General features: G+C 38.0%; 1 protein-coding gene across 1 annotated transcript; it reads right to left on the bottom strand.

Moving 5' to 3' along the window:
• Positions 1 to 709: 709 nt before the first annotated feature.
• On the bottom strand, positions 710 to 13,009 carry LOC140169872 (protoporphyrinogen oxidase-like). The gene is made up of 10 exons (XM_072193186.1): positions 12,747 to 13,009; positions 11,541 to 11,675; positions 10,859 to 11,113; positions 9,469 to 9,625; positions 8,476 to 8,681; positions 7,756 to 7,825; positions 3,910 to 4,028; positions 3,235 to 3,351; positions 2,509 to 2,701; positions 710 to 1,136 (listed from the first exon to the last, which is right to left on the bottom strand). Exons 1-10 carry the CDS (start codon positions 12,897 to 12,899, stop codon positions 1,006 to 1,008), a joined length of 1,536 nt encoding a protein of 511 aa, XP_072049287.1. The 5' UTR covers positions 12,900 to 13,009; the 3' UTR covers positions 710 to 1,005.
• Positions 13,010 to 13,505: the final 496 nt, after the last annotated feature.

Raw genomic sequence — 13,505 nt, 5'->3', positions numbered from 1 at the left:
TGCATTCTGAATACAAAGCATGTCTTTCTGATATCAAATAAATTTCATTTTTTTGAAAATCACAATATAATACAAATTTTATGACAAATTATTAAAATTGATATTTTTCAAATTTTTGATATATAACAGTCCTCGAAGTAATTTATATAAATCTAATGATATATTCTTAAAGTGTATGTAGCTGGGAGGAAAAGCTGACGGTCAATTGAAAATTTTGACCTTTCATATTGAAGATATGGATTTTTCCCCAAAAAGACCTAATTTTTGTTGGTGTTTTGGGAAAAAAATCCACTGATATCTTCAATACGAAAGGTCAAAATTTTCAATTGATCGTCGGCTTTTCATCCCACCTACATACATCATCAGATTTATAAAGTTTACTTGAGTACTGTTAAATATCAAAAATATCAATTTTTAATGATTTGCCATAAAATGTGTATTAAATTGCGAATTTCAAAAAATCAAAAAATCAAAATTATCAGGACATTCTTCGTATTCAGAATGCAATTCGATATGTCTGATGTGCTCTAATATACCACAATAAATACTGTCCAAACGTTCATACCCCTTCCCTTAAGGACAGCTAGATTCAGAGCATTGAGCATGGACAAGGTTGCATTGAAATTTTTTTTTTTTTTTTTTTTTGAAAATCCGGATTTTATTTTTAATCCCAAAATTCGAAATCGGAAAAATCACACCCCTGTTGTAGGGGAACAGGTCACAGCATAACTGAGCATTGTTGGCGAGTCCAGAATTTCATGAGTTTCAATTTTTTGTAGATGCTACTTGCTACTGGATAACTCACAACAGTCAAATCTAAGGCCTAAAAAAAATAATGCCCTTGGACCGACTCAAAAATCTTGAAAAAATAGAGTGAGAGTCATTTTTCTTCATTTAAATCATATATTTGGTATAAATCTGCTAAATTGTATAAAATCTGCAAAATGTTTTGCTTGTTGAATGCAGGAAGTGTTAAAATCTTAAGGAATCTCTGTCCACCAACTATCAGCTTGATCTCATTCTCCACACAGCTTTCATCGCTTCATATATACAGTCATTTACACTTACACCTCTATAGGAGGAACCAAGTAGTGTCAGTGGAAGAGATTGTTCTCTGACATAGTCATCAAGATCATCTGTAAAAGAACCAAATAAAGGAACAAATTATGTTAACCATTGTGGTTGTCCGCATTTTGCACATACACATTTTTACCATTAATGATTATACAAATATTAACTGTCTATGAGTGTAATGGTTGAAATATAATCACGAGGTGAAAGATGGATTGTTCCATTCCACGAGCCGAACGGCGAGTGGAATGGAACAATACATCTTTCACCGAGTGATTATATTTCGACCATTACATGAATTTAAGACAGTTAATATTTGTTTTATATCACTCATGCATAAATTCTATTACTAAAATACTATTTAAGGTAGGAAATACATTTATTCATCAACATAACACCATGTTTTGCGGTGATATACTTCACATTTTGGGGTCCACCCCATAACTAAATCGACGAGTCCAAGAGTCAGCGCACGGCTTGGCGCAGGCGCACTACGGCAAAGCACGTGATGGTAAAGACTATCACACGGAGTGGGTGATGGTAAAAATGGCAAATGGTAATCAACCAATGAACTGTCTAGAATTTATGTATGAGTGATATAAACTAGAATAGATTTCTTTCACATTTTTAAAAAATCTTTTTATGCCAGGTGGGCAGAGTGCTCCCCTGACAAGAGAAAAATTGGGAAGGCAAAGGAAAGTAAAAGGGGCAAAGAGCCTGTTTCCCACACAAATTCATCATTACCAAAATAGTGTAAAATACCAAATTGTCATTGTCCCATGGAAGCTGGAAGAATTTACCTGTACAGTCTCTCTAAAAAAATGCTATATTATATATCCCGCCGATAATGGGTCAAAATGATGCAACCAGATATTTTTTCTATCTTTGCCCCAAAAATTTTATTTTGCCTCCTCTGACCAAGAAAGCTGGCTACGCCCCTGGATATGTAACTGTACACGATGAATGAGCCATAAATTCCACCCCTGATCAATTTTGTTTTATTTTGTATTTAGAAAATATATACCATAAGCTTTAAAATGATATATCATTTGACTTCAAACGATATCCAGAAGCGGGGTTATGATTTGTTAAACTTTGCTCCTTCAACAAAATGGTATACCTTTTTCGGTTCTACATGTGTCTCATTTCCCACACTACTGGTAATAAATATCAAACATTCATAATTGGCGGTCATTTCAAATCATCCCCAAGTCAATCAAGGTTCAGAAATGTGCTCTCATTATAAATTGTTGGTTATACGTACCTAGACAAAATACAATGTAAGTTGTTTGACTAGCGCTATTAAAATGAGATACATGTCACACCAAATTGAGGTACATATGAATACGGCCTTCATGCACATTTTACACTGTAACTCAGAATACAATTAAGGACATATATGGCTCATTCGTGGTGTACGGTCACATATAAGCTTACCCAAGACTTTATGATGTCCAACTTTGTAATTAGGGATGCAGTCTCTTTGGATGTTGACGGCTGAATACACAGGTGTGGCTGTTATCCCAAGATGGTCCCTGACAGCTTCTTTAGCAATGGACAGTAAATGGTCAGAGTCCACATTCTGGGGATCACCGAATAGATCGTGAAACCATGCTCCTCCCATCATGCACTGCAATATAAAAAGAGACATAAAAGTTCAGATTGTTTAACTCCAGATTGGAAGGTTCTGTGCCTGAGCCTTTAGAGTATGCTTGAATGCGGCTGATGCTGGTAGAATGTTGAAGTTGGCGACATCGCTCATTTGAGGCTACACGGAGTGCTCAACTTGTCAGGGCTTACGCCCAAACATCCTTTTGCATATGCTCGTGCTGCTCGCACTATTTACGCGAATGTTTAGTTTGCTAATGCGCCCCTCACTTATCGTTGACTCCCATGGGTGACATGCCTACCTTCCGCAGTATGCATAAAAGTGTGTTATAGATTGTCTTATGTTACTGTAAAACAATTTAATGTTGTGAAATGCAAATTACTGCCATTTGTAGGACCTCTTAGTTTGTGAATTGAGAAAACTTAGATTGACTCAAGTGTTTGATCTCGTTTTTGTTTAGTTTTCATTTTGTGGTCACCTGCTCCGCAGCTAGCTGAATATATATCTACTAATGTGAGATTCTTTTTTCTTTTTGTACATGTACATGTACTTACTGTTAACCTAGTAGTCTTTCCTTTGCCTGTTCTGTTGAGCTGTGGCAATGCGCAGGAATCAAACACCACACCTAGTACATTAGATGTTTGATTGGATGGTACAAGATAACCAAACCCCTGCAGAAATAAAGAAACACAAAATATTCAAGATTGTAAAAATGATAGCCTTTCTTGGGCTGTTCTTGAGCTCCAGCAAGATATATAAGAGTTGGTCTTCATCGTTAGGCAGAAAAAACCTCCTGTGTGTCATTGGCCCCCGTGAACATGTTTAAAGCAAACCTCCTATGTTATGTAACCTCCTGGCAGTTTTGTTTTAAACATGTTCAAGGGCCACAAGTACATAGGAGGTTTTTTCTGCTCAACAACACCTTGAAATCTGTGGTTCGGTCTGTGGTTCGAGTCTTGGTGAGATTATCAGATTAAAGATAAAAGATAAATTGGGGTATGATGGGAAAAAAAGTGTACGTTTACAAATTGGGAGTATAATATTTCTAAAACTGAGCATTTTTGCCAAAATTTGACCTCACAGATGGATTCGTCATGTCTTTGCTGTTCTAAATATGTACACTTTTATATACTTCAGACCAAGAATTTAGCAGTTATGAGCCCCAAAAGTTTCCATAATTCCAGGGTTAAGACAAACCTTAAGGAGCCACAATCTTCTACATTTCTTACCTCTTCTGTTAGTACACTGCCCTCATATTCCAAGTTGACAGTTGCCACGGTTACAGATTTAATTGACTTCAAGATTTCAGCAAATTGGTCATGTTCTTCTTCCATAAGCTGACCCAGATCTGAAGTTTTACAACAAAAATATTGATGAATTTCAAATATGGTCCTTTTTGAAGACACAAGTTGGGTGCCCTCAGAATGCAGTTTTACAATGCAAAGTAAAACTCCTTTACCCATGCTGAGATAATTCCTTTGTTCCTTGTTGTTCCGGGTCAGAAATGTCTACCGATCGTGACCTACCCTAACTTTTTTTATGTTATGCCAATCAAACAATTTTTTAGGCCTAAGACCTAAGGCCAAACCCTGCATTTTTTGTATGTTTTCTTACATTACAAAATTCAAAGATTTGACACTAGTCTAAGCATTCAAAATCTTGAGTACATGACGAGATTTTCCTCCAATTTTAACTTTTTATGATAATTTTAATGAATGGTTATAAAAGAAAATAAGTCTATAAAAAGAATTTAGAAATGTTAGTGCTTGAATATGCATTTTGTAAAAATTTGGCCAAATAGTGTAATTTTACTTTTATTAAGATTGAGGTACCATTCATTTGACAAAGCACAATAATATTTTTTAATTCCAGTGCTGTATTTTTCAGGGGGGGCAGGGACAGGGAGTACAGTACAGTACATACAGGTATTATAATGCACCATTCCATCAAGATCACAGCAGCTATATAGATATCAGAATCAGCTAACTCCCTCTATATGGATGCTCATCTTAACAAAAAATATTACACAGCAGACTGAAGTCGTCTGCTGGTGTAGAGCCATGGATCCTATGTGTATCCTGCATCTCAAATTGGGATGTCTGTCAGGAATTTCGCAATGTGAATCGCCTATAGACTTGTCCCTGTCGAGTAATTCCGGTACATGCGTTTTCCTCAAAAATGGGGGTGGGGGAGAAAAATATCTTTTTTTGGGAAAAATGGCCCCCTTGCCCTCCCCCTCCTGTAGCGCCACCACTGGATACCGGGTACAAAGCTCTGGACAAGTAACAAGGGGCTCATTAGAACAGTAGACAGCCTTCATTTCATTATAGGTCAAGATGAATGTCTGGATACTCTCCAGACGAGAATCATCCACTCAACCTAAAATAAACTCAACTGTCTTTTGCTTCATCAGCCGCCTTACATAATTTCTGTTGGGCATGGGGGGTGTGAAGATTTGGAGGTTGTCCCTGATGACAGAATCAAAGTGGGTCTTGTAGAGTTTCATCTTGGTGACTACCCTAGCAAATTCATATACATACAAAGTCTTAACTCTCTCCACTTGGGGTGTCGACTAGAGACGTATTGGTTTAGTGTTGGTTCTTGATATAGCTTTTGATATTTTGAGAAAATATCTTAAAATTTGAACTTTTTATATTGAAGCCTGTAGCTAACATGTAGAGCATTCATGACCTGCAAACCTACATTATTCAGATAATGCAATGAATCCATTGTAGGGCTCAGATGTGCCTCATCATAGGGTTTGCCACATTGCCCTTTCACAGCCTCACCCAGATCTTTAGTTGACAAATTGTCTGGGTTGGTCTTATGTTTCAGGTAATGGGAGAGGTAAGTATCATAACTTCTGGTTACAACTTCATCAACGGATGTTGCAGCGTCCTGTAAGGCATTGCACAATGTACATGTACATAAAAATCTGCTGCCAGACCCAGCAAGACCCTGAATATGACGAACCCGCTTCTCATCACACATACAACCGGTAAACTTAAAAGAAAAAGAAGTCATGTCGAATATCTCTGGCAAAATGGGCTGAAATAGGATGCTGGAGGATGGGAAGCTGCCCTCATCACCTCTGGCAATGAGAAGTGGCCGGCAATTGAGGGAAGAACCACTCCCAGAGTCTACTCATATCACAACATCTTTCCCTTAAAGTTCAACCTTGGCAGACAATGAATAATGAATAACCTTCAGGAACTTTGACCTGTGTGCCCTTCTTCAGCTTCACATCACCTGTGCCATCGTCAAGGACCTAGTATTGTTGTGTCCAGACCTGTCATATCAAGAGCTGCCAACAAATCAACCTCTGAATCCTGAAGGGAACAAGCCAAGGCTTTGTCCAGTCCCCAGGATCCACAACATGCTCATCTATCAGGGCCAAGTTCTTTAACCCCAATACATCTGTTTATTCATTGAATGACCTTTGAAAATTTGGGCACAAAACCTCAAATTTTGCACTATGGTTGTTTAATTGAGGTTATTGAACTATGCCACTGGGATGAGGCCATTGTGGTCCATAGTGAGTCTCCAGTGTCTACCTTGACATCAAGGTTCTATTAGCGGAGTGTTGGGTAGTCCAGACAAGACTAGTTTGCGATGCTGTCATGCCCACTAACATCCATAGAAACTCTCTGGAGTGGGGTGGGGGGGGGGGACTAAATGAAAACACAGCAGAGCCTGGAAGAAGCCTGGCCTCAACCACATGCATGAACCTCTCAGACCTGAATACCTGCACATTCACAAAAGCTTGGTTGACTACTTTGGCTGAAGCTCTGTATGCATGCCATGACATTATATTATCATATCATCGTCCACGCTTTCCGGCTATGTTGCACCCTATTACTGCTCTCCAGGCTATTCTGGTCGTTAGAGTTTGTTGATCCACTTCTTTCTGGATTTGCACCACCCATGTTGGTTTGGGTCGCCCGACAGGGGTCGTTTAGTTTTATGTTGGAATTCAGCTAGGGCTTGACGTATTAGTTTCATCTGGGATCAGTTTGTATATAGATCACCATTTGTCATTTTGTTTAATTTTGTGAATGGATATTGTTCTTCTAAGTAGAGTTCTTTGAAAAACTCTATTTTGAGTTCTACTTTTGTTGTCAGTGTCTATAATTCACTGTTGTATAGAAAAATGGACCCTACATAAGAATTAAAAATTCTCATTTTTGTTGTAATGGTTGCTTTTTTGCTTTGCAGGAATTGTTTGAGTTGATTACATGATGCTATTGCTAGACATTTTCTCCTTTTTATATCTTCGTTAGTCTCTAGTAATTTTTCCAGTCTGATGGACCATCTTTGTGTACTTTGTATTGTTCTGTTTTGTCTTGATTTATTGTTAGATTTCTCTTTTTTAGTTTTGGTGGTACTGTGTTTCTTATTTTGGTGATTTCTCCAGTATTTGTTATTTTTCAGCTTATGTTATGTTGTTATTACATCATATTGGCGTAACCCAACCGACCCTAAAAGTAGGCCTGACCCTAGACTTTTTTCTTCTTTTTTGCAAAAAAAAAAAATTAATTTAAAACTAAAAAAAAAGAAAGAAAAAGTTCCAAGGCATTTATCATACGCAATTTACAGCATGTGTAAAAAAAGAAAAGAAAAAAAATCCCTACCGACCTACCCTAATTTTTTTTGTATGTTATGCCAATCAAACAATTTTTTTAGGCCTAAGTTAGATGTTTATCTGCTGATCTGCTATTGGTGTTTAGGGAGTGGATTAACTCTCTCCCCGTGGATGTTAACTGCAGACGACAAGTTTCAAATTTTGTTTTAAAAATTCAAAAATTTCAGAATTGTACATTTTCCATGAACATATTTGGACTCAGCATGAAAAGTGCATTAAAATGAGTACAAACAAGCCTAGTATTGGTTCAGTGGTTCTTAAGATAGTTCTTGATATTTTAAGATAATATCTCAAAACTTGGACTTTCTAAGTTGAAGCCTATGGCTAGCATGCAGTGCATTAATGATATTGCTTCCACCCAGACAGACAGGTGGACAGACAACCGACTGCCCATCTGTGCCATAAACATAAGCCCTAAAATTGTTGCACTTACTATGGGAAGGAATGCAAGAAACCACATGGTCTGCTTGCCACTTCTTTCCTCCAGCTGTCACAATGGCAACCTGAAAAAATACATACAAAAATAAAAATTAAATGTATGCATAATTTTCAAATAATATTGATCCAGAGAATACATTATTACTGTGTACTCTATATGTTGTTTCTTTCGAGGAATAATTATGTATACTTTATGTTTTTTTTATAAATACAAGCAAAGAAAATGCAGATTTGTAAACCCCAACTGCATTTTTGATGGATTTTATATCACTATTTCTGCGAAGTTGCACAAATGTTTTGTGTCTCTGTTGCTGTTTTTCATCATCAACAAAAAGCATCATACAATAAACACATGCCATTGGTAGATGACGAAGAGCATAGGTCATTCTATCAATGTAGCAGCCAGTTGGGGTTAGGGAGTGATCGTTATTTACGACAGGGGGGAACGGGCATTTTGAGGGGGGAACCTGAATTTTTTTTGGGTCTTGAGGGGGAATGCAAATTTTTGTGTTGAACCAGGAGGGGGAATGTTAAGTTTTAAATGGAGAAATTCAGGAAAACAAGGGGGAATCCGAAAATTAATTTTGAGCGGACGCGAGAGGGGGAACACAAATTTTTTGTCGATATTTTTTCCAAAATGCCCATTATCCCCCTGCCGTAAATGATGATCGGTCCCTTAAAGAATTGTGTACAGATGGATGAGCATGTTCCTTACCTTCTTTCCACCTTCAGATTCCTCTTCATCTACAAACTCTAGATGAGAGCATGTCTCCCCTGTGTTAATAACTACCCTGTCTATTCCTAGTCTCCATTCCAGCTTCTCTACAAGTGTTTGCAATCCTCCTTTCAGAGTCCATACAGACCACTTCTCCCTATGTTCTTTCTGCATTAAGTCATCATGCGCCAAAAATGAGTCTTTTTCTTGAATGTTGAAAATTAAAAATATATATATATATATTTAAAATAAATTCAAAGTATAGACCTCTGGAAAAGGCAACCGTTACTACTAGTTTCACAGCATACCCTCACTTACGATCATTGGGTATACCGATCATCAGACGGATAATTTGTCATGGTTTCAACTTAACAGTAATGCATATACAGGTATATACATTCTGTGGTGTCTGTAAGGGTTTGAGCACTTTTAATTCCAAAGTTAGTCACCTGAAAAATAATACTTATATATTTAAAATATGATAATATCAGTACACACACAAGGGATGGGGTGTGTGTGTGGGTAGGGGTGCATTTGTAATCTCGGGAACTGTCCCCATTTTCTATGTGGAAATGGCTGCAAATAAGTTATATGAAAAATTGAGACTTAATTCCATATTGGCGATAAAAGTTGATTTCAAATGGAGTTGCCCATTCAGGTAACCCCATTTGAAATACACACCTCCTTGTGTAGGAGATTAGGGTCATGAATCCATGAAGGGGTGGATGGATTTCAACTGGAATAGCCCAATATAAGTAGTCAGGAAAGGAGATCCTCAAGCTTACTACCCTATAATAGTGTAAACATCTGTGGACGAGTTTGGTATTACCAATTTTTTGAGGGCTTAACATATACGGACATGCATACAAATAAGAGCACTTCTGCACTTGAAAAATTTCCTCATTTATCAGGTCCTCAGGAATAAATACGTATTGCCAAGGGGATGTGTGGGGTGAGTGTGCAGGGGTGCATGGGGTTGTATGAGTTACCTACCTGGTCTAACCTGAGTAGCTTGGTATCCACCTTTAATGATGCCTCCATGTTGCTGTTCATACTTGTGTAACAAGGGAAAACATGAGCGTACACTAAGTTCTCTGGCATCCCCAGCATAAATGCCACGACACATAGCATCGACCATGTACTCTGTAACCTGTGAGGGACATAAGTAAAAGAAACCAATAATAACTAGAGGGCGTTCTATTAGCCCTAGCACAGGGCCCTTTTTTTACATACTTTATATTGCAAGACACTGGGATTAGCAGTTTTTAGGGGTATAAAGTGAGTGTCTCGGAGTATAGCATGTAAAAAACAAAAAAGGCCCTGTGGTAGAGCTACTCTCCATTTGCACACAAATCACAAATCTGACAGCTAGAAACATTACTACAGAGCCTAACAATAGATTGAGGACTTGTTTGAGAGCAGTTAAGTGATAAAAATTGGGCTCATCAATTTGCTCTGATTACTTCATTAAACCAAGACTGCAGGGTCGCCTACAAGGCGGGTAGTAATATGATATAAACACAGCCAAAAAAGAAAGTCTCCAGTAGTTCCATCCCCATTTAATCAGATTCTGATGAGTTTATGGCAAAATAATTTATAATACACTCTCCTTCGAAGATTGATACCAAATTTGATATTAAAAGTTTAATCATTGTGAGCATAGAAACATTTGTTTGGAAATTCGTGCAATTTAAAAAATGACATAGGGAATTGTATCACGTAGCAGAGCTAGCGTGAGTGCCAAGAATTATGTCGCCTGAATGCAAATCAAATACCCCGCTCTTTCAATTGTGCGCAGGCAAGAACAATGATTCCTGTACGGGCATGCTTCATCAGGCCACATAATAAGCTGATACCATGCATTGATTTTTGCATGGTCAATTCGTAATTTGTCATTTTTAAAATTGCACAAATTTCCAAACAACGGCTCCTTTGCTCATGATGATTAAACTTTTGATATCAAATTTGGTATCAATCTTCGCAGGAAAGTGTATAGCAAATTATTATATAAATTATTTTGCCATAAACTCATCCGAATCTGATTAAATGGGGATGAAACTACTGGAGACTTTCTTTTTTGGCTGTGTTTATTTACAGCAGAGGTAGGTGGACAAAACATATCAATCGAGAAGCGAAACAAGCAAACAAATAAACAATACTACCCCTGAGCCCTAACACATCAAACTGACGCTACCCTGCCGATGCTATTCAAATATCTACCCAAAGAAACAGAGTGTAACACAACTCAGTTTGGTTCAGTCAATAATGATCAGCATTTATTTACGAGGGTTCCCTTTAGGGCTCACATCCTGAATGGTGATGTGGTGAATCATGATCATCAACATAATATCATAACACAGAGTGTCCATTTTATTTTACTTACTTCTTTTCCAAACCTTCTATGGCTGAAATCATACACACTCTCATCTTCAAGCGGTGATTTTGGTACAAAAAATTCATTCCACGCATATGACAACAAAGGCTTGGAAAATGGCTCCTGTTTCCGTATGAGTGATAGTAGGGAATTAGGGAGCTTGTGTAGCTTTCCGTTAGCATAGATGAAACGATTTTTGGCAGATGGGTGGTCTCGGCGAACCGCAACTACTTTGTGCTCATGGTATAAACCAAGAGCGCAAGCCTGAAAATGAGATCAGCGGTATAAGATGTTAAGTAATACTGTAAGATTAAAAAAATATATATATATATATTTTTTGTTTATTCAGCAATAATATTTTATTGACATTTACTTGCCTGCCCGGCCACATTGAAATGGAAATAGTGATCATTCACTGTTATTTTCAGAAAGCTAAAACAAAGAAATAATAAGCCCCCAGTAATATGCGGTAAAATACGACATACATGTATTACCGGGTATCTAATGTTGTGCACTTTGAAGCATACACACTACTTTTGCATAAAATTAGTAAAAATATCAAATGCGAGGATTTTACCGAATCTGATTCAGAACTTATCGGGCCGATTCGGAAACTAACAATTTAATCTGTTCTTCATTACAAAATTCTCTGACATGGTTAGTGTCCAATTATTTAATTTACTCAACTTACCAAGTTAATAGTAGTCTGCCCAGCACACCCTGCTGGTCTTAGAGTTCGGGGACCTAATTCATGAACAGCGCCCTCTTCTGTTCTCACACTATGAATCCAGCCTCCGAGTCTTTTACTGCCTTCTAAAACAACAATCTGTTCAAGTAATAAATAGATTTATTAGGTCTAGAAACTCGCGAGATAACATCATAATACTAATCATGGCGTGTCCGTCCGTCCGTCCGTCTCTCTGTCCATGGGCGCTATCGCGTTCAAGGCGTCAGCGGTTTGCGTTCAGCGGTGCACAATCGCGTGCTTGCGGGGCGCTATCGCGTGGTATCAACGCGGAGTGCCGGCGGGAGCAGTGCGTGAATCGGAAAGCATTAGGCCTACAGTATGACTAACAGGTGCACCTCATCGGACCAATAGGCCTACTTTCAACACATATTTCAATACGGAACGCGTGCATTGGCCTATGTCAGCAGAACATGACTATTCCCGAGGTCCTCCAGAATGGTTAACATTATGATAAAAATAATCTGTTAATAAAATAATCAGGTAAGGCCTATAACCCGTAATATTAGGCCTTATTGAGTTGACATTTCTCCTGATTGGTTTCTTTACTTTAGTAACGGCTTACATCCAATCTAGATACTACTTTCGGGGTATTTCGGGGTCCTCCAACGTAGTAGCAGGACACTCAGAGCTTGGAAGAGGCGAACGATGGGTTTCCAGATTATGGTACCGAAGTAAGCGTCACAGCTACAAAACAGAGTTGTGTCAAGTTGGATCTTGATCATTGAGAGACGGCGAGGCCTATTATTATAGTAGTTTAATAGGTCAGGGCAGCTATATGGGTACCGTAACGGGTGTTGAGCAATTAGAGATATTACGAGACCCGCACAACCCGAGAACCGCGAAATCTAGTTTGGTATAATATCCCTAGTGCCATACTATTACGCTGACTTTCGTTAACACATTTGCCAGTCAGCGAAATTATTGCAACTTTAAACATACTATTGGCAAAAGACATTATTACCAAACAATATAGAATAGAAAATTTGACATCATTTTCTCAAAATATTGAAGAAATTTGCTCACTAGACATCGAAAAAGTACGCAATCCAATTCCCGTTCAAACGCGTGGGAAACTGAAAGTGCATGCATAATCCCCACTAAATTCACCTAGCATACCTACATACATTTGTATTGTTATTGTAAGCTTACCTTTGGTTCTTTCCCATTTTTTCGAACATATCGGCGCAAAAAGAAAGCAGCAGACAGACCAGTTATACCTCCTCCTATAACAACAAAATCTACCACTGGTAAACCCCGCACGGCTTTAACAACGGCCCGGGAAGAGGAAACAGGAAGACTCATTTTGGCCTAAAATTCACAGAATTTCGTAAAACGCATTCATATTTACATACTGCGCATGAGCAGGTTAAAAACAGCAATGAATATGTCTTAAACGCAGCCGGTAGGCTTTTAAGGGGCGGGGCGGAGAGGGCAGCACTTTTTGGCACCACTTATTATTTTTATTATTTCATCTACAGGCCTATATACTTTGAGGTGCAGGGTGGTACAAACTTTTTTCATTTAATGAGTTTAATTAATCAATTGACTGCTTGCTTAAAGACCCATTCAGTGAAAGTATGAAAAACTTAAAACTGTTTATAAATTGCTTAAAATTAAAGGATAGGACTAAGTGATTGTTAAGCCTATTTAGTACTTTTAAAATGAAACATTTGGCAAATAACAAAGTAGGCCTAACCACCAGCAGCAGAAGTTGAAGCCCATTGAAATGCATGTAGCTTATAATTTAGGCCTAGGCCTATATATATAGGCCTATTACAGATTCATGTGAATTCCTTGACAAGTAGGCTAGGCCTACACGGCTTTCGGCTGACTACTAGGCAAGAGCAAGCCTGTTAGTAGGTCTATGTTAACACATTTATGACAATGACAAAGGTACCAAAATCAGAA

This window comes from Amphiura filiformis, chromosome 14, assembly GCF_039555335.1.
Source record: "Amphiura filiformis chromosome 14, Afil_fr2py, whole genome shotgun sequence".
NCBI classification, from domain to species: Eukaryota; Metazoa; Echinodermata; class Ophiuroidea; order Amphilepidida; family Amphiuridae; genus Amphiura; species Amphiura filiformis.
Note: the sequence above shows the minus strand (reverse complement) of the source record. Positions and strands in the feature narration are given on the sequence as shown.